Below are 22,212 nucleotides of genomic sequence, written 5' to 3' on the forward strand. Positions count from 1 at the left end.
GGTGGTTCCAGAAGACTGTGGGAGGGATGAGGAAGGAGGCCAAATGCAGGAGAAGCAAGAGAAGGCAACATGGAACAGGATGGGAATAAGATTTGGGGAGGAGATAGAGGACCACAGGCACTTGCATCTGCAGCAGTTCCCTTTGTGTTGCCATGTTGTTTTGGTGCCAGAACTAGCTGTGGGTCTAGATGTGTCCCTCAAACGTACGGTCCCCTGGAATACTAACCCTGTCACATGGTACAGTGACATCCAGAGGAAGAGTGGGAGTGGCTACAGAGCTTAGGCCTGGAAGGTCCCTGAGAAGTCTCCTGAAAGTTATCCAGCAGAGCACTTGACGGGAAAAGGCAAAGAGAAAAACAGAAACGTGTTTATTCACTGACTCAGACGTTGTCTGAACATCTACCATTTTGCCAGCCCGTGTGCGTTGCGGCCATGAGCTGTCCATCTGTTGGCGGGATCTCAGGGGCTGGCTGCTCGGGAGGGCATCCCTCTGGCTGCAGACTCCCTGCCCTCACCCAGACAGCAGAGGAAAAGAGGAGCTGATGCTCCATTTTGGACCTATTTTAAGGTGCTCCATGCTAACCATCTGCAGATTGTAATATTTTAATTAAACCCGTCTAAGTCCTTAAAGTGGTAAATGCCTTTTTGACCTGTTCTCTCTAATTACCTTCAGCATGTTTCAACAGACTGCAAATATCATCTAATTTTTGGAAACAAGTACAGGATAAATTGAATCTGAAGCTAAGGGCTTTTGGCAGCAAAACCTGACTTTCCAGAAGAGGTGGAAGGTGGTGCTGGTAGAGATTCGTAAGGATTGCCCACAGGGCCAGGGTTCTGAATCCACAGGTCCTGTTCGCAAAGGTGGGCTAGGATCACGGTTTTGGTTTTGATAATTTTATCCTAATTTGTTTCGTAATGTGGTCAGTCTCAAGTGTGGGCATGGGAAATAAATCCTATATAAAGAAACTTCAGGAAAGGTAGAAAAAAGATCTTTGGCCCTGAGAGAAATCTTGGCACAGTGAAGTGGAATGAACATGGCATGGGGAATCTGACAGTCCCAGCTCCCCTCTGTGGCATACTAATGATGTCCCAGGTCCTGGGTGAGACTTCACATCCGTTATCTCATACAATTTCATCCTCACTGTGTCTCTATGAGGTGGTATCACTAGCCCCATTTTACAGATGAGGAAGTAGAATCAGAGAGGTTTTTTAACTTACCCAGGCTTAAACAACCAGCAAGTAGATTTAAAACCCTAAGCTGGTAAACCCCATAACCTGTGCTCTTGTTTCCACGGTATGCTGCCTTCAGGCCTAGTTGTATCAAGTACAATCCGTGAATCTAAGTCTTTCTCAGCACAGAATTAGAGCAACAGTCAGATGCACAGGAGGGGAATGGAGAGGGTTCCTCTAGGGCTTTGTTCAAACTTGATTCAACTGACATTTGAGCTCAGGATGAGGAAGAAGATGCTTCAGGTGCATGACTGGGGTGAGCCACCAGAAAGAACTTCCTCACTGAAGGCGATGAGCTTGTAGAAAAGAAGGAACACTTCTGACCCAGCGACCTCTTGCAAATAACCTTGCAAACAACGCTCGCTCCTCTTGACTATAACTGTTTCACATCTATTTCCTCCGCTTGCCGGTGGCTCCAGAGAGGAGGGGTTGTGTCTCAGACATTTTTCTCTCCCCGCGCTCTGCCTGGCCCGTAATAGGCACTCAATAAACGGTGGAATGAGTGAGTGCAGGAATGAGTGCGTGTGATGAGAAGAGATTCGTTATGACCGGGAGCCGTGGAACCTGCTCTCCAGACTCTCCCAGGAAGGGTTTCCTGAGAAAGGGTTATGGTGGCGCTGTCCACACACAGACAGGAGCTCTAGGATGTTTTGTCCCATCAGAGGAAACCAGGTTTGACACCACTTTCATTTTATATACTTAGGCTTGTTGAGTTTGCTCACTGTTTCTCTACCGTTAGGCACTTTGCCTACAATTAGGATAAATTGCCGTGTGGGCAGTAAGGGAGCAGGCTCATAGAACTCTTTATTAAAATAGCTGAGTGCTAACATTGAAGAATGAAGTGGCTAGAACTAAAGAACATGTTTTTAAAGAAGGCAAACACCTAGGTACAATGTAGTACCTTAACTGTTATCAATCACTACTTAATCTAATTAGTTTATAAGCTATTTTAAAGAGCTTAATTAGATTAAGCCGTGATTGATAACACTTTATATCTACTTGAGTAGAGCACTTCTAATTCACCTTGAATCTTTATGCTTCCAGTCAAAAGCCTGTTTCAGGCATGTGCTGAGGGTGGGGAAGGAATTGGGAACTACTTGATTGGCACTAAAATCCCTCTGGGTGCCTGGCACTGGGCTGAGCTAGGGGTCTTGGCAGAGTCCTGGGGTGCAGACATTCTGAGACCGAATGGGGTGGCCGTGACAAGGACATCCTGAGATTCTACTTCAGGAGGCCTGAGAGCAAATGGGGAAACACAGATTGGTCAGCAGAGCAAGAGCTGGGCAGCTTAGCAGGCCCATAGGTTCCTGGAGCCCGCCTAGCTCTGGGTCAACATGAGTGGTACAAGCCTGCACCCTCTTGGCACTGAGCTGTTCGATCACAGTGGAGTGAGGGTAGGGGCGCTTGCTGAGCCTGAACATGCGAGTTCATCATTGCCTACAGAGCAGCAGGCCTGGGCGTGTGGGGCCTGCCCCTACCCCAGTGCTCCAGGTACTGTGACTTCCCTTTGAGCCTGCTGAGAACTATGGGGAAAGGAAACAGGAAGCATAAGGTTACATTTGGGGTGGGACTGTACAGACTTGAGTCTCTTCTGGGCTGGGGATGGGAGGTGGGGATGGGAACTGGACCTAGTCTAAAGTAAAAGGCTTGTCTTTCATCTCCTCCCTGCAGCCCGCATGTGTGATGCCCACCTTCGAGGCCCCTCGGGCATCATCACCTCCCCCAATTTCCCCATTCAATATGACAACAACGCCCACTGTGTGTGGATCATCACAGCCCTCAACCCTGCCAAGGTAAGGCTCTTGGGGGTGGGAGAGTGTCCAATGGTCAGGGCTAGGTTGAGGACAGTTGGACTAGAGGGGGTCTCAAACGCAGAACTTGGTTGTGGTAGATTGTCTGCAGGCCATTCATAAAAATTGTTTTTTTTAAATACCAAGTAGATAAAAAGCATATGTATAAGGGGCCGGCCCCGTGGCACAAGCGGTTAAGTGCGCACACTCGGCTGTGGCGGCCCGGGGATCGCCGGTTCAGATCCCGGGTGCGCACCGACACACTTCTTGTCAAGCCATGCTGTGGCGGCGTCCCATATAAAGTGGAGGAAGATGGGCACGGATGTTAGCCCAGGGCCAGTCTTCCTCAGCAAAAAGAGGAGAATTGGCATCGGATGTTAGCTCAGGGCCGATCTTCCTCACAAAAAAAAAAAGGCATAAGTATAAAATATAAGATAGAATATCAATACAGCAAACACCTATGTAGCCATCTCCCAACTTAAGAAAGAGAATCACAGTTACTCTAGTGATGCGTGCCCCTCCTCAACCCCATTCCATTCCCTGTCACTCAGGTACCATTGCCTCCATTATGTGCTTCTTATTCTGCTTTTCTTTATAGTTAGCATGTAAACGTGTATCCCTAAAAATATGTTGTTTAGTAAGCCAGCATTTGAACGTCATATAAATGTAATCACGTTGTATATATTCTTGATCAACTTCACTCAGAGTTATGTTCCTAAGATTTATCTGTGTTGTTATGTGTAGTTTTGCAATGCTATCTACATGTTTTCACCTATTTATTTCCAATTTAGTTTTTACTTTCCTGTGAAGTGCCCTTTGTTCTCAGAAATTTTATGAGTTTCTTGCCAAGATCTGCAGAATAAACTGTTGGAATCTTTATTCTAATTATACCAAAACTACAGATAAATTGGAGAAGAACTGATTTCTTTGTGATACTGAATCTTCCAGTCCATGAGTATGGTATATCTCTCTATTACTTAGGGCTTCTTTAATGACTTCCAGTCAACTCGTGTGTGTTTTATTTTTTCCAATTACTGATCTTGTACAATTCTTTATATATTTACTCCTAGATATCTTATATTTTTTATTGCTTTTAAAATTTCATTTTCTACCTGTTTCTTGCTGGTGAATGCATTAATTTTTATACCTCGATTTTTGTATATAGCAACTCTCTTATAATAATTTGTCTGTGAATTCTTTGGGGTTTTCTACATAATACAATCATCATCGGCAAAGAATGATGGTTTTGTTTCTTTCTTTCCAGCTCTTAGACTTTTTCTTTATTCTTTTTCTTGCCTCACTGTTCTGGCTAGGACCTTCAGTATAATGTCAAGTCATTGTGATGATGGTGGACATTCTTGTTGATGTTAAATAGAATGTTTTTACTTCTGTGCTATTAAGTATGACGTTGGCTGAAGTTTTTTTTTTTTTTTTAATTTATAGTTCCTTTCTAATCCTAGTTTGCTAAGAGCTCTTATTGTGAATGGATGTTGAGTTTTATCAAGCACCTTTCTATATCTATTAATATAGTCATATGATTTGCTCCTTTATTTTCTTAGGGTGAATTACAATGGTTGATTTTTCTAATGTTAAACCAACCAACCAACCTTGCATTCCTGGGATACACCCAACTTGGTCATTTAGTGTTACCATTTTTATACATGCCTATATTTCATTTGCTAAGTTTTTTTAGTAATTTTCTTCTATTTTGTGAGTGAGATTGACCTTTTTTTTTTTGTATTACTTTTGCCATATTTTTGTGTCAAGATATTGCTAGCCTCATAAAATGATTTGGAGAGTGTTTCCTCTTTTTCTATCCTATGGAGTTATTAGTGGAAGATTGGAATAACTTTTGCCTTGAAAGTTTGGTGGAACTTTTCAGCAAAACTATCTGGATCTGATGTTCCTTTGTTGGAAGAATTTAAACTATAAATTGAATACTTTAAATGACTAAAAAGTTATTTAAATTATCTGTGGTTTTTTCCTGAGTCCATTTTACTAAGTTTTCAAATTTACTGATTGTAAAGTTGTGGATACTACCACTTATTACGTATTTTTATTCACTTTTTAATTTCTAATTTTGTTATCTTTTTCTAATCAATATTGCCAGACATTTCAAATTTTGTTATTCTTTTCAAAGAACCAATTTGCATTTTGTTAATACTTCTTTGAATATATTTATTTTTTATTTCATCAGTTTTGCTCTCATCTTTATTTCCTTCCTTCTATTATATTTGGATTTATTCTATTATTCTTTTTCCAGCATCTTAATTTTGATGCTTTTATTATTTTTCAATCTTACTTAAGCATCTAAGCCTATAAATTTTCCTCTAAGGACTATTTTGGCTACATTCTCACATGCTTTTATATGTAGTTTTTCTGTTATAGTTTAGTTCTGAATATTTTCTAATTTCCATCATATTTTCATCTTTCAACCATGAGTTATACAGAAATATTTCTTAATTTCAAACAAAGGATTTTTCTAGCTGTCTTTCTGTTATTGATTCTAAAGCTTGTGGTCAGAGAACATTGTCTGTATTTGAATCATTTGAAATTTGTTGAGACATGCTTTCTGGACCAGAAGTGGTCATTTTTCACATTATATTCTATGTGTGCTTGAAAAAAATAAGCTGTGTGTTTTGCAGGTTTTGTGTTCTAATGTGTCCATTACATCAAGCTTGTTAATTGTGTTCATATCTTTTGTATCTTCATTAATCATGTCTTCTTAATTAGTCAACTGCAGAGGAAGACATATTAAAATCTCTCACTATGATGGCAGATTTGTCTATCATACCTTGGAGTTATGTCAATTTTTGCTTTATGTATTTTGAGACTATGTTATTAGAGCGTGCAAGTTGAGAATTACATATCTTCCTGGTGAATTGAACTTTTTCAAAAACTATTATGTGATGACTCTGTTTACCTGTAGTAATGTTTTGACCTTAAAGCTTTTTTTCCCCCAGCTATTCCATCAGTTTTCTTTTGGTCTTTGTCTAATAAATCTTTTATGTTCTCTTGCTTTCAACCTTTCTACATCCTTATGCTTGATATATGTTTTGTGTAAGCTGGATTTTTAAAAAATCCACTCTGACAAATTATCTTTTAATGGGAAAATTTAGACCTTTTAAATTATACAATCATTTCTATTAGTTCAAGCTTGCCCTAGAAATATTAATATGCATACTTAATAAAGTCTAATGTTAAATAGAAATTTGGGTTCCTCCTGAAAAGTCAGAGCTCTTAGAACACTATGACTTTAATTACTCCCTCCCACTTCATACTCTATGGTGTGTGTATTTTCACGTTGCCTTGCTTTTTCTCACAAGTCGTTATTGTTATTGTTTAATAAAACCAAAGTCAATTTAGATTTACTCACATATTTACCACTACTTTGTTCACCATTCCTTCTTACATATCAGTTCTTCTCTTTGGGATTACTTTCTTTCTGTCCAAAGTACATGCTTTAGAATTTATCTTCCTGTTGATGGCAAACTTTCTTAGTTCTTGCTTGTCTTAAGATGGCTGTTCCCTCCTTGTTCTTGAAAGAGCACTGATATTCACAGGGTATTCAATTCTCGGTTGGTAGTTGTAATCTCTCTGCACATGGAAATATTATTCCAATGTCTTCTAGCCTCCATTGTGCCTACAGTTCATTGTCATTCCCTGTATGACATCCTTCAGGCTGCTTTTATGGTCTTTTTATCGTCTCTAGGGTTCTGCACTTCCCTTTTGTGTGTCTAGTTGTTCATATTTTGGTATTTATACTGCTTAAATTCATTAAGCTTCTTGAATCTATGGATTGTGTCTTCTATCAGTTTGGGAAAATTTTTAGCCATTATCATTTCAACTGTTGCTTTTCTTTTATTCTCTCGCTTTTCTGCTTCTGGAAGTCTGACAAGGCATGTTAGTTTTTCTTAGCCTATCTTCTGTGTTTCTTACCTTATCCCATATTTTTTCTCTCTCATTCTGTTCACTAATTCTCTGATCAGCTATGTATGACCTCTGTTGAATTCATTCACTGAAGATTTGTTTTAATTTCAAATATTATCATTTTCATTCTGTGAAGTCATATTTGGTTCTTTTTCAAATTCTCTTGACCATATTTTATGGTCTCTTGCTGCTAATCATATGTTTAGATCCTTCTTTAATTCTTCAAATATATTAATCATACTTAGTCTGCTAATCCCAATATCTGAAGTCTTCCACTTTGATTCTCTGGGCTACTGTTTCTCACCTCTTGCTCCCAGAACCATGTTTCCTTCTTTGTTTTGTAATTTTTGACTATGTGGTTAGAATCATAAACTTTGTGTGCGGGAATTCTTTGAGACCTGGGTAGAAGGTAGTTTCTTCCAGAGAGAGTTTACATTTGCTTCTTCCTGGTGCCTGGGGGAAACCAGCCAGAAACCTCTTCAGACTGAATTCTTAGTGTGAAGGTTTCAAACCACTCAAATAATCTGGAGGCTGCAAATCCATGTGAAGGCAGAATTATGGTGGTGGATTCTCAAGGGAAGTTTTCTATTTCCTGTCCACTCTGTGTCAAGGTCGAAGATAAACAATCAGCCTCCAGATCCACCCAGAGGGTAGCAGTGGCAGCTGAGAAGGAAGAAGGCTTATTTCTAGTTCACCCTCACACTAAAGGTGCAAATTTAACTAGCCCAGCTTTATCAGGGGTGTCATAGTAGAGTCCCCACCTTTATGGGTCCTGACCTTTGTCTCCCGTTCCCTCTTCTCCACAAGACCCTGAAAACCAAAGCTCTACTTCACCAGATTTTAAAATGCACTCACGGCCAAAGCCAGCCTCATGCTCTGAGTTGCATTTTGAGTCCCTGCATTCACTGTGTTTTGGACTCTGAGTTCTTACTATATTAGTCTGCTTGGGCTGCTGTAACAAAATACAACAGGCTGGGTGACTTAAACAATAGACATTTATTTTCTCACACTTCTGGAGACTAGAAGCCCATGGGAAAAATGCCAGCCAATTCAGTTGCTGATGAAGGCATTCTTCCTAGCTTGTAGATGGCCTCCTCCTCACTGTGTCCTCACATGGCCTTTCCTCTGAGCGTGCAGAGAGAGAACTCTCTGGTGTCTCCTCTTCCTCGTATAAGGACGCCAATCCCATCAGATTAGGGCCCCACCCTTATGACCTCATTTAACCCTAATTGCCTCCCTAAAGTCCCCATCTCCAAATTCCATCACATTGGGGGTTAGGGCTTCAACATGCGAATTGGGGGGCGGGGTATATAATTCAGTCAATAACCCTTACTAACTTGTGAAAAGCTTTTCTTTTCGTATTAAATTTTACTCAACATTTTAAAATTGTTTGGTCAAGGTACCCAGGGCCACAACGCTGGGAACACTGGAAACAGATTTCCTCTGCCAGGCATTTTACAAAGAATGATTCACATTTTATCAAACCATTTGACAAAGACCCAGGTCAATGGGGAAGGATACTTCAGTCACATGGGTGTGAGGGTGGAAGCTAGACCAAAAGAAGGACTTACTGCCATGAGGTTATTAAGCTGTTGACCAGAGGGCTCTTTCTTGGGCGTTGTCAAAGATGTTTATCTCTGTTTTCTTTTGGACCTGAGGGTGGGGTGCAAAGTGAAGTGTAGGTGAGAATTTTCTGAGAAACAATTTGGTTCACCCCCAGAAGGCCTACATTTGGCCAGTGTGTGGAGGTCAGTGGCCCCATATTGGTCATCCCCCACATATCCTGCAAGAGGTCACACCAGCCTGGGTTCCTGAAGCCAGCCCCTCAGAAGGGCACTGCCTCAGAGTCAAGCTGTGCAGAGGGGTGTTCCCAGCATCTCCACGGGTTCTTAGTGGGCTTCAGGTGGTGCTGGGGGAGCCCAGAAAGGCTGAAGAGAGTCCCCTTCTAACACTGTGTGGGAGGAGAGCCAGGGAGCGTACAATGCAGAAAAGAAGGTATAAGTGTGAAAACTCCAAGTCTAAGACTGAAGAATAGGAGCTGTCTTCTTGCAAATAACAGGGTAAAAGGACCCTGTGTTCCTAATCCTGTTCAGGGGACTGGCCCACAGGTGAGCCTCAAGTGTGTCCATGGACTGCCTGTCTAGTCACCTTTGGGGTGTCTCCTTCAGCAAAAAGCACATGATATGTTTTATGAGCTGAGCATTCATTTGTTCATTAACTGTGGGTAATGATCTCCGCCCTTGGGGAACAGGCACATATGAGAGAAGACAGGCGTGTAAATAAAAACCTGGAGTACAGATAAGTGCTAATGGAGGTGTGTCCAGAATACTATGGGAAAACCCGGGAAGGAACCACCAACTGGAACGTCAGGGAAGTTTTCACAAAGGAGGTGACATTTAAGCAGGGTCTTGAAGGATGTGTAGGCTTGGAAATCAATAGCTCAACAGTGGATGCAGGTGCAAAGGCACTGAGGTTTGGAACAGCCTCTTAGAACTGAAAGTAATTCAGTGTGCCTGGATCAAGACGAGGACGGAGAGGTCAGTAGGATCCAGATTGTCGTGACCCCACATGCTTGGTAAAGAGGTTGGAGTTTTATCCTGCAACCAAGTTTTAATGGTAGAAATGTTAGTCTGTTGGTAATAATGATAATAGCTCTCTTATTGTATGCCGGTCATGTGCAAGCACTGAGCTAAGCCCTCTGCATAAATGTTTTATTCTATTCTCTTGCTAGCACAATTAATTAATTAATTAGGTTTTAATAGACCCATTTGATGGATAAAGAAACTGAATCATGCATAGGTTAAAAATCAGGAAACTTAGCTGTAGCACATAGCAAATAAGTGGTAACGCTGGGGTTTAAACCCAATATTTCTGGCTCCATTGCCCATGCGCTTTAGTAGCTGTGCTGTGCTGCTGGATGGAACAAAGTCTCAGAGTAGATGTGGGGAGAGAGGGGCTGACAGCACTGGGATCAGCCTTGAGGAGATGAGGGCCACCCTTTCTTCTGAACCGGAGCAATAGCAGGAAGGTCTGAGTTTTTGAACGATTACTCTGGCAGCAGGGGAGAAGATTAGAAAGGGATATTGGAGGCAGCGAGACCAGTTAGGAGGCTGAAACAGTTACCCAAGTAAGAAAAATGGTGGCATCAATCAAGGGTTTGGAAACATGGAGGGGGAGACAGATTTGAGGAAGATTTAGAGAATGGGATGGGACTTGGTGGCTGATTGGATGTGAGGATTGAAGAAGGAGGGATCTTATTCAACATTGTATCCCAAGTGACGAACACAGTGCCTGGCACATAGTAGGCACTCAGTAAACAGTTATTCAATGAACAAATGAATGATGACTCAATGCTTTCTGACTTGGACCAGTGGGAGACTTAACAAGGAAATACAAGAGGAGGAACATGCTTTGCAGCCGTCAAGGGGGAAATATCACGCATTTGAAGTGTCTGTGTTTCCTCCAGTGACATTTGGATGCACTGGTTGGAAACTGGGTAAAACTGGGTTCAAGAGAGAGATTTGAGTGTTATCTCATCAACACATCGGTGGGAATTGGAGCCTAAGGAATGGACAACATTTCTTGGAAAGAGCAAAGAGAATAAGAAGATTCAGAATGGATCTGGAAACACCATCCTTATAGATGAAAGAGATCCAGTGAAACAAACAGAGAAAGGGCAGTCTAAGAGGTAGGAGGAGAATCAGGCTGCAAAAGTGGGGTTTCCAACTAGGGTGTGTCTGGCCATGGCTATGATGAAAAGTCTTGTGGGAAAAGACTGAGAAGAGAACATTGGCTTTGGCTTTGGCAGAAGACCTTTCAGTGGGGCTGAAACAGACAGCAGTGGAGTGGGGAGTGACTGGAGGGAAGGGGAGGCTCTGGAGGCCGGGAGAGTAGACAGCCCTTTCACAAGCTTCACGGTGAAGTGAAGGAAGGAGAAATGGGCGTGGTGGGGGAGGGCTAGGGTGAAGAGAAAGTTTTGGGCTACTTAGGGTGTTTGTTTTTTTAAGATATCGGAAGCCTGCATGTTTGTAGGCTGAGAGCAGAGCAAGCAAAGAGGAAGAGAGTGACGATGTAGGAGAAAGGATGGGGAATGAAAGGAGATACCAGAAGTAGTGAGAGGCTAACGGGACTGAGAATGCAGGGCTCCCTTGGCAAGGAGCGGGTGAAGAAAGACGCTCTTATGAGAAGGGGCTGAGAGTTTCGCCTGCAGGAGTGTCGAGGAGGACACATGCCCTCTTGGTCTCCCCATAATCGTGGAATGATTATGCATCCCAGGCACTTGTATGTGTGTGGACATGAGGACCCTTCCTGGAATTCCATCCCCCTTGTAGGACCTCTGCTGCCTGAGTTGGGAAGGGAGCTGGGAATGTTCCCATGACTAGGGCCCCCAACGGCAGTAAGAAGGTCCAAAGAGAGAAACAAAGTGCTCTGGTGTGAGAGTGGCCGAGAACCTACGTCAAGCGACCAGCATTACCTGAGCAGCTGTGGGCCGTGCAGCTCTACACTTGCTGGGCCAGCAGGTGAAGGGTGTGTCTCTACTGGGTAAACTAGGAGTGAATCAATTAAAAACACCGCAGCCCATCCTCCCGGAAGCTTGGCAGATTCAGAGAAAAGGAAAAAGAAGGCTGAGTGAGTGATGCTGGCCTACTGCGTATGCAGCCTCCACCTTCTCCCTTTGATGGGGATTTCCTTGAGAAATATGAACTGCCCACGGCCATTTGGGCTATCTTAGTCCTTATAGTCATTCCACCCACAATAATATTTCCCAGATTTGGTTAATTATCAAAAATACCCGGGGAGACTTTAAAGAGACAAATTCCAAAGCTCTTTCCTCAAAGATCTGATTCAGTGAGTCTGGGATGGGTGCCTGGCACCTCTTTATTTTTGTGTTGTTGTTGAAGTCTTAATAGTTTATAACATTGTGCAATTTTGGTTGTACATTTTTGTTTGTCAGTCACCATCTACATGTCTCCCTTCACCCCTTGTGCCCACCCCCTACCCCCATTGCCCCTGGTAACCACAATACAGTTTTCTCTGTCCATGTGTTGGTTTATATTCCACATATGAGTGAGATCATATGGTGTTTGTCCTTCTCTTTCTAGCTTATTTCACTTAACATAGTACTCTCCAGGTCCATCCATGTTGTTGCAAATGGGACGATTTTGCTTTTTTTTTTTTATGGCTGAGTAGTATTCCATTGTATATATATACCACATCTTCTTGATCCAATCATCAGTCGAGGGACACTTGGGTTGCTTCCACTTCTTGGCTATGGTGAATAATGCTGCAATGAACATAGAGGTGCATAAGCCTCTTTGGATTGTTGATTTCAGGTTCGTTGGATAGATGCCCAGTAGTGGGATAGCTGGATCATAGGGTATTTCTATTTTTAATATTTTGAGGAATCTCCATATCGTTTTCCATAGAGGCTGCAGGAGTTTGCATTCCCACCAGCTGTGTATGAGGGTTCCTGTTTCTCCACATCCTCTCCATCATTTGTTGTTTTTTGTCTTGGTGATTATAGCCATTCTAACGGGCGTGAGGTGATATCTTAGTGTTGTTTTGATTTGCATTTCCCTGATGATTAGTGATGTTGAACATCTTTCCATGTGCCTATTGGCCATCTGTATATCTTCTTTGGAGAAGTGTCTGTTCATTTCCTCTGCCCATATTTTGATTGGGTTGTTTGTTTTTTGTTGTTCAGTTGTGTGAGTTATTTATGTATTATGGAGATTAACCCCTTATCAGATATATGTTTTGCAAATATTTTCTCCCAGCTGGTGGGCTGTCTATTCATTTTGATCCTGGTTTCATTTGTCTTGTAGAAGCTCTTTAATCTGATAAAGTTCCACTTGCTTATTTTTTCTTTAGTTTCCCTAGTCCGAGTTGGCATGACATCCAAAAAGATTCCTTTACGACCAATGTCAAATAGTGTGTTGCCTATATTTTCTTCTATGAGTTTTATAGTTTCAGGTCTCACCTTCAGGTCTTTGATCCATTTTGAGTTAATTTTTGTGAATGGCGATAGCAGATGGTCCACTTTCATTCTTTTGCACGTGGCTGTCCAGTTTTCCCAACACCATTTATTGAAGAGACTTTCCTTTCTCCATTGTATGTTCTTAGCTCCTTTGTTGAAAATTAGCTGTCCATGTATGTGTGGTTTTATTTCTGGGCTTTCAATTCTGTTCCATTGATCTATGTGTCTTTTTGTACCAGTACCATGCTATTTTGATTACTATTGCTTTGTAGTATGTTTTGAAGTCAGGGATTGTGATGCCTCCAGCTTTGTTCTTTTTTTTAGGATTGCTTTAGCTATTCAGGGTCTTTTGTTGCTCCATGTGAATTTTAGTATTCTTTTTTCTATTTCCTTGAAGAATGTCATTGGGATTCTGATTGGGACTGCATTGAATCTGTAGATTGCTTTAGGTAATATAGACATTTTAACTATGTTTATTCTTCCAATCCATGTGCATGGGATGTCTTTCCATTTCTTTATGTCATCATCGATTTCTTTCAATAACGTCTTGTAGTTTTCATCGTATAGGTCTTTCACCTCCTTGTGGAACTTGTATTTTTAAAGGGCACCCTGGTGGTTCTGACCAGTCAAGCTTATGTGTTAAACAACCCCCTTTCCTCCCAGAGAAGCACACAGCACCCCCCCCACCCTGCCCCCGACCCAGGAACCCCCAGCTTCAGCCACACTGAACTCCTCGTTATAGACACACCTGGCCCTTTAAGACCTCTGTCCAGACACATCTTGTCCAAGTGTGCCTTCCCTTCTCCTCCAGGCAAATTCCTATCCTCCTTCAACACACAATCCAAACCCCCCTCTTCTGAGAGCCTTCCCAACTCTGCCAGGTCTGCTCCTTCCTCTGTTCCTACAGCACCTTTCGTTTGCATGGGTGTCACGTTGTACTGAGTTTAGAATCTCTCCCCCCAGCTCATGAGCGCCCGGATGCCAGGGTGGCATTTGGTTGATCTCTTCTGCAGTTAGCACAGTGCTTGGCACAGAGGAGGAGCTCAGCAGGTGTTTGAACACGTTAATAATTGATGGAAGAGACCCGTCTCTGTGTCAGGTAGGCCTTAGGTACGGCCCCGCCCATGTTGGGCCTGGGGGGCCTCCTCCAATTAGGGCCTCTCAGCTCAGCCTCCTGGAAGACAAGGCTGAGGAAATTCTTGTGATCAGGACTGAAACCCTGATCCGTGCCAGTGCCCCCCACCTGCTCACGTCTGCCTTTCTTTCACAGCTTCTCAGTATGAAACTCAAGACATACAATCCAATTTGCATCTGAACTTTGCTGGATTTAATCAGGAAAGTTAATCCACCTTTGCTAGAAAAGAAGTACAAGTGAGGGAGGAGAGAAAGGAGAGCTGGAAGGGGGAGGAATGAAGATGGGGAGGAGGAGGGGCCGTGGAAGGAAGAGGGAAAGGAAAGTCATTTCATGAACTTCAAAGCCAAAGATAACAGTGTTTTGATTATTCGTTCCTTGGGGATGATCAGTGTCACTCTTCCCTTTGTAGACCTGAAGAATGAGAAGTAACTCTCCAGACAAGGGCACACTCGCTAGTGCAAATGTCAGGAACACGTTTGTTGGTTCATCTGTTGGCTCACTTATTCATTCAGCAAACATTTACTCACGCCCTCTCTGTGCTGGGCCTTGTGGGAGATGCTGGCTGGTTACCAGCGAGGTTTCCCCTGAGAGCCCCACAGCCTGCTGTTCATGACTGGATGGCTCTGGAAGGACCCAGGTGGCCTCCTCCAGGTCCTAAACCTGGTTCCTTTCCTGTTTACAGTTGTCTTCACCTCGCATTGTATCTGGGCCTTCCTCTTCCCCTACAGCTGGCGGTGGCCTGGGTGTCCCCGCACACCCTCCCCTGTCCCTGAAGACAAGCCCAGCCCCTCCCCAAGCCAGGGTTCTGAGCCCCTCGTATTTGCCCCTCCCTGTGCTGTCTGATTTCAGCACTCGTCACACTGTATTGTGTTGGCGTCCCCTTCTGCACGGAGAGGTCTCTCAGGGCGGGGGCCATGTGTAGCTTGCCTGCCTTGGCTTCTCCAAAGCCAGCACTTGGCAAGCGCTTCTAAACTGCTGAATGAACAAGTGAATAAATGAATCCATGCATCAATGAGTCAACGAGTGGATGAAAGGGTTTACTATCCTCAGAGCCACCCAAACTAAACCTGAGGGGGCGACCAAATTTCCAGAACCTCTGAAAGTTCTCAGCCTCTGCCCCTGGGCTTTCTGTCCGAACTTCCTCAAAAGCCTTCCTCAAAGGTGCTGGAGGCCTCTCTCCTGGGACTCTGGAGGGTTCAGGTCTTCACCTTCCCACCGGCCTCCCCTCCTCCCCACCCTAGTGCCAACTCCCCAGCCCTGCCCTGGGACCTCAGCAAGACCCGGGCAGGAATCCCCGTGCACACTGTGCCCAGGAAAAGGGGGTCCCCTTCCTTTCATGGAGCTAATAGTCACACTGGCAGCAGCATCAGTAAACCAAGGCCGGGTGGGGCAGGTCAGCCCTCGGGAGCTCAGAGGAGTGCTCTGCGGAGGAATAGGGGAGGCAGGACGGGAGCAGAGCATTGAGGAGGGGCTCTAGCTAGCTGGGAAGGAGCAGGGGCAGGCCGTGTAAAGCCTAGGCTTTCCGTGCCAAGATGCTGAACTTTATCTGGAGGGTCAAGACTGGCAAACTTTTCTTTGGCAACAAAAGCCTTCCTTCAGAACTTGTAGCCATTAGATTGTGACTGGCTGTAAGTTACAGAAAACTCCTCCACAGAAGCTTAAACAAAATGTGATTTATTTTCTCCCCATACCAAAGGTCCAGAGTTAGAGAGGCCAGGGCTGGTTTAATAATTCCCTCAGTGTCTTGGGCACCTTCTGTTTTTCCCTCTGCCATTCTTTGCATGTGGCTCTTACCCTCATGATCACAAGAAGGCTGCTCCACCTCTGTCCTCACATCTATATTCCAGGAAAAGCAAGGAGAAAGACAGGAAAACGCCCTGAGTACTCCTCAGCTCATGTTTCATTGCCCAGAATCCTATCATTTAGCCATCCTTAGCTCTGAGGTTGGCTAGGTACATTACCACGCTCCAAAGTCAGCATTCTGGTGGGAAGGGGTTCATGGAGGGAGGGACATTGAGTAAACCACTATCTATGTCTGTCACAGAATTCCAAAACATGAACTGGATCAAAGTGGAACTGCTCTGTTTGGAGGAGGGCCCTCCCCACCGTGGCTCCTTTTCACCTTTGTTGGTGGCCCCTGAAGTATCCTTACAGAACCCTGGGGTGCCTGGGAAGCCAGTTCAAAAACCATTGCTCTAGGGCAGAAGTCAGCAAACTTTTTCTGTAAAGAGCCAAATAATAAATATTATAGGCTTTGAGGACCATGTGAGGTTTTTGTTGCACATTCTTCTTTGTGGTGCTGAATTTCTTTTTTAACCCTTTAGAAATTTAAGAATCCTTCTTCACTCAAGAGGCCAGACAAAGACAGGCCATGGGGGTGCCGACCCTGTGGCCTGGTGGTTAAGTTCGGCACACTCCACGTGGGCGGCCTGGGTTCAGTTCCCGGCCACTAGGCGGTGGCCAATAGGCCACGAGCCAGATTTGGCCCAAGGGCCATAGTTATCCAACCCCCGCTCTAAGGGATTGTGGGGCACAGAGAGTTTTGGAACAGAATGAAGGATGGGCAGGGAGCACAGCTAGGAGGCAACCCTTGGACAAGACAGCCTCAGTCTAGACCTGTTGGGACTCCAGCTTCCCCAAAGTGCCCGTGAGCTGTAGGATCCCCTGCAGCCTCACTGAGACATTGGGCACAGGCTGGCACAGGGAGCCGTGTTTTTCGGCTAGTCCTGGACAGGGCTCAGAAGCAAGGAATGTTCTCCAGGAGTGGGCGTCCTCCATGATCCCACTCCCATCCCTCACGATTCTCAGGAACGGCACCTGTCCTGACGGATAGAGTCTCCAGGACTCTCTCTCTCTTACCCTCCCTGTGCAATGACCACCGACTCAGGATCCCCTAAGCCCCGCTCCTGCTCCTGGACCCTATACCGGCTCCTGGCTGGTCTCTCTGCCTCCAGCCCTCCCTTCATGCTGAGCTGTAGCTTCCCCTCATCTTCACCATCAAGTCCAGGCTGCTTGCTCTGGCCTGCCAGGCAAAAGCCAGCTGCAGACTCAGCCAGGCTGCTCTCCGCCCCCAACCCCACCTCAGTTTCCCTCCCTACTCTTCATTCCACTGTTCACTACTCCCCGCATTTCCTGGGCCGACCCCACACCCTTCTCCATCCTGCAAGGCCCAGCATGCCCACCGACTCCACACGACCCTTACATCTCTCCCTCCTCTGGGATCCTCGGTGCTCACCATCTGCACCATGCCCTGGGCATTTAGATTCTGCCCTAAATCATCAGGCAAGTGAGATCACCTATGGGAAGCAGCTAGCTCGGTGCTTGGCACATGGCAGGTTCTCAGTCATTATGTCTTAGATGGCGGGTTCATCTGTTCATTTGTCTGACGGGTGTAAATGGGGTGTCTGAGCCATGTACAAATGTGCCTCTTTGATCATGCCTGTTTCATGTACTGCTGCTCTCCTGCCTCAGAAAGGTGCTCTGTGAGCTTCATTGATCTGCATGTTAGTTAATGAGTCATTATAGGATCCTATCTTTCAACAAAGGCCAAAGCAGAGGAGAAAAAAAAATGAAAGCATCAGTACATCGTGCACTGGGGGCCGTCCCGAAGCCGCAGCGTTGTTCATGTCGTACAGTCTACTTGCTGTAATTAGCCCCTACGTTAGGGTCAGACACTCTAATATGCAGTTCACATCAAGGGCTGCTCTAACCAGTGATCTGAATCATTTTATGGCTCTGGGTTCTGGCCTTCAAAGCAATATTTTCCCATTATAGACTTAGTAACATATGCTCCCTTTGTTTGGAGGTGGCTCAGTGAGCCAGTGTCCTCTGCCCCGGGGCTGGCTGGAAGGGGCTGATGGTAGCAAGAATGTGCAGCCAGGACCCTTATTCCCTGCAGAGGCCCAGCCTCTCCTCCTGCAGAAGCACTACGGCCTTGCGGTATCTTGTGTGCTACAGGTGTTTGCTGAGAACCTGCTGGGATCCAGAAAAAGAGCTCAGGGAAAGTTTGAGAGGATAAGTCACAGTCCCTTCCTTGTGGACCTGAGACCTCGCTGGGACACTATGAGGCAGTAAAACAGAGTAGCAAAGAGCCTGGCCTCTGGCTGCCTGGTGAATCTCGGTTCTACCACTTAGCTGTGTGATCTTAGGCAAGTTGCCTAACCTGTCTGTGTCTGGGGTTTCCCATTTGTAAAATGGAGGTACTCATAGTAGCTATTGCTGTTGTGAGTTTTACATGAGTTGATGTGCATAAAATGCTCGGAACTGAGTCAAATATATTATAGCTGGTGGTGAAGAAATACAGCCCTCGTCGTGAAGAAATCTCATAAGAGAAGATGATCAGAGACTAATTAAGTATTTCAAAGAATCTCCCAGACCAGGGGCCGGCAAACTACTATTTGGCCTGTGGGCCAAATCCAGTTGATTGCTTGTTTTTGTAAATAAAATTTTATTGGCGCACAGCCACGCCCATTTGTGTACATATTGTCTGTGGCTGTGTTCATGCTACAATAGCAGAGTTGAGTAGTTGTGACAAATATATGGTCTGCACAGGGGAAAATATTTCCTATCTGGCCCTTTACAGGACCAGTTTGCCAACCTTTGTTCTAGATGATAACTCCTGTGAGGGATCCAAGAGCTTAGCAATCCGTCCATGCTGGAGAATCGGGAGAGGTTTGGAGAATGTTCTCCCGTTCAACATTGTCTGGGCCTCTGGCATGGGCCTGGCATGCCGACAGGCTCTGGCAGTACAGGGGCAGTGAGCCTGGCCCCTGCTCCCCAGGAAGGGCAGGTGTAGTGGAGGACCGGGGACACAGATGATTCACAGGGCAGCAGGTGAGTGCTGACGCAGAGGTGAGGGAAGGAGATAAGGGAGCATTTGGAGAAGAGAGGGCTCCAGGATGAAGAGACATTGCCAGGGGAGCGAGGGGAGAAGAGAGGGAGGAGCCTGTGCCAATCGGAGTCTCGAGTGGGCCGCCATTGGGGGGTGCCCAGGAGCTCAGGTAGCCACACAAGCTGAGGTGTGGGGAGCGGGGAGGGCAGCAGGGAGCAGATGCCGAGGGCCCCTCCTTGGGTGTCGGGCTAGGAAATGGCGACGTCATTCCATAGGGCAGGACCTAGGAGAGTGAGAGATGGGAAGGAGACTCCAGCCTGAGCAGATGATCCCATAGGGATGCCTTTGGTCATCAGGGAGCATGGGAGGTGAGCTTGCCAGCTCTGTCGGAAAACCAAAAAGGCCACAACATCCCTGCTCATGACTGACAGTTCCATTCCATCCCCACTTTTCTAACGTACGCCAACCATCCCCGGCTACAAGCCCACATCTTCCCTCACCTAGACTTGCTACAGCGCAGAGATCAGTCTCCTGGTTTTCCACCACCCCTCAGTACTGTTCCTCCTAAAACAAAAATCTCATGTCATACCTTTGCTTACAACTCTTCCATGACGCCCTGTTGTCTTTAGGACAAAGCCCCAGATCCTTAGCCTGACAGACAGCCCTTCTAGTCTGGCCCTTCCTGCTTCTCCTGAGTCACTGCCCTCTGCTTCCCTCTCAGTTAAACAACTCCAGATTCATTGGGAGTCTCTGGACAAGTCAGGTGTTCCAGCCTCATACCCGTCCACCTGCTCTTTCCTCTGCCTGGATTGCCATACCTTCCTTCCATTTGTTGAACTCCAGTTCATTTCCCAAACTCAGCCTGGGCTTCATTTCCTCCAGGAAGCCTCCTTTAGCCTTCCTCCCAGCCAGTGGCACTCACCTCCTCCCCTGTCCTCGCTGTCCATGCTCACGGACATTCTTATTCAGAGATGCTCCTCTGTGAATCCCGTGCCCGGTGCAGAGGGGCCCTGCAGGTGTGGTCCCCAGGCCCATGGATGAGGGCAGCAGCACTTGGCTTCTGAGGTACCTAAAGGCACCTTGGGGTGAGGCTGTGCTGGCACCCTAGCAGTGTGTACATACTGGGCTGTTTGGTTTGGACAGAAGAAATCTGCACAACTCGGAAAAACATCCATGGGAATTCTCTCCTCCATGGGTTGTAGAATAGAAAACAAAGGAGCACCTTCAGCCTCTCCGCTGGGAGATTGAAGATCTTCATCAGATTGAAGCCTGATTGAATGGACAAAGAGACCCAGATTAGACATTAGGAAGGGTACCTCTGTGTGTCCTGTCTTCATGAAGGGCACCAGCACCCACCCACCCCATGAAATCTACATGTCATCCTAGATCCCTCCCCCTCCCTCAGTTCACACATCCACCCAGTCACAGAGCCCCAAACATTGCTAGGACCTGTCTCTCCTTTCCATGCCCATTGCCCTCCTCCCTCGCTCACCTAGATGGCCACAAGAGCCTGGAAGCATCCTCACTCCTGCCACGTCAGTTACCACACGACAAGCCAGACTGATGTTTTTCTCAAACATCTATGTGTCCCTGTCACCCACTGTTTAAAACCCTCGACTGCTTCTCCCTCTTTTTGGGGCAGGAGACCCTTTGGACCTAGCTCCAGGCCAACTTCTCAAGTTCTGGACCTTCCTGAGTCACCTCCTTGCGCTGAAGGCCCAATCAGGTTGTCCCCCAGAGTGAAGCAGTTAGCAGGTGTGCTCAGTTTACAGACCTGCCATGGACAGACACTGAACACTTGTTCTTGAATGTTCCGTCTCTGCCACCGCTCAGGCCTTGTGCACCTGACTCCTCAGAATATCCCTCTCCCAGCATCCCCCTTGGGCCTGACAGTCTTCCATAGCCTCCAGAATTCCCTCAGACACCACCATCATGAACAGCCTCCCCACCTCCCCCCACTGCAGGCCCCGTGAGCCACAGGCCTCCCTGTGCTGCCCCAGCCCTCACTGTTGAAACCCCACCTCTGAGCCTGGCAGATGGTGAGTGCTTAGTAAATATTTGTGGAAGGCAGGACTAAAACAAGTTAAGAAAGAGGAATCTTGTTGAAATCTCCTTCCTGGCACATTCATCTATTCAACAAATAAACAAACAGGAAGGATGGAGAAAAGCAGGCAGAGGAGAGGCTGAGAGGAACTGCTGTAGGTCCCTGGGGGCAGGAGAGCTGAGATTCCACATGTGGCCTGAAAAATTGCCACCAAGCCTGCGGGATTTTCTGCGCATTAAAGCGTGAAGAAAGAGTCTAATCATCTCGCAGTCGGCCAGATGTGCCTGGTGTTGCCATGACAGCCCCCGGAATTGGCCAGATGTGCTGTGAACATCTTTAGAGAACATCGGGGGACCCCAGAGACTGTGTGGCCTGGAGAGAAACAGTTTACACTCATAAAGGTGGCGTGGGAATGCTCAGAGTGGGCCTGCGGCTAGTGTGGGCTGGCATCACGGGCACCGGGACATAACGAGGAAACTTCTTCCTCTCCCCAAGGCTGTGGAAGTCGCTCCCAGAGCCCCTGCCTGCTCCCTAATCTCATGCTCCCTCCCTAGGTGATAAAGCTGGCCTTCGAGGAGTTTGACTTGGAGAGGGGCTATGACACCCTGACGGTCGGGGACGGTGGGCAGGACGGGGACCAGAAGACAGTTCTCTACATGTAAGTGAAGCGGAGCATGTGGTTGGGAGGGCGGGAGCACGGGGGCGGTGAGACGGGCTTGCCGAGTCCTGCCTGGTCCCCCAGACCGCGCTGGGACAAGGACAGGTGTCCTGCAGAGCTCCTGGTTTCAGCAAAAATCCCTCCACCTCGCTCTACCCCGAGCCAGGGAAACGGAGCCCTGGGCCACATTCTCACTAGGAATTCACGGGAAGAGTGTGCGGGATGAGCAGTCTCTTAGGGAGCAGGGGAAGCAGAGGTTTTGCGTGTGCTCCTGGAACATTCCACTCGGCTGTCTGCTTCTATGCAGACCCTGCTTCTGCCCCCAGCAGCTTCTCCTCAAGGCCACACACATCTGTTGCGGTCTGACTTCAGACAGAGACAATGGAAGTGTGTTGCTAACCTCCCTGTATGCTCAGAACTATCTGGAAAATGGATGGTTTCAGGGAATTGGGACTGCACAGACAGAGTGACCACATTTTCTCAGCCGAGAAAGGCTAGTGTGACGTGGTCTGGTCAAGGGAGGAGGTAATATCAGGCCATCCTACCTGGGATTCCATTAGGTTGGGTCTTGGCTCTTGAGGGCCACTTAGCTCCTCCTTTGCCCACCACTGTTAGCC

The 22,212-nt window shown here is 46.2% G+C and overlaps 1 protein-coding gene across 2 annotated transcripts in view; it reads left to right on the plus strand.

The window, feature by feature from the left end:
- Nucleotides 1–22,212, plus strand: part of CSMD2 (CUB and Sushi multiple domains 2) — a 604,641-nt gene that overhangs the window by 306,234 nt on the left and 276,195 nt on the right. For both annotated transcript variants that reach the window (XM_087446344.1, XM_087446345.1), the window contains exons 10-11: nucleotides 2,902–3,023; nucleotides 21,492–21,595. In XM_087446344.1, coding sequence (XP_087302470.1) covers nucleotides 2,902–3,023; nucleotides 21,492–21,595 — 226 coding nt within the window. The remainder of the gene's footprint in view (nucleotides 1–2,901; nucleotides 3,024–21,491; nucleotides 21,596–22,212) is intronic.

Source organism: Ceratotherium simum, chromosome 22 (genome assembly GCF_057802395.1).
Source record: "Ceratotherium simum simum isolate JZ-2026a chromosome 22, ASM5780239v1, whole genome shotgun sequence".
Lineage (NCBI taxonomy): Eukaryota > Metazoa > Chordata > Mammalia > Perissodactyla > Rhinocerotidae > Ceratotherium > Ceratotherium simum.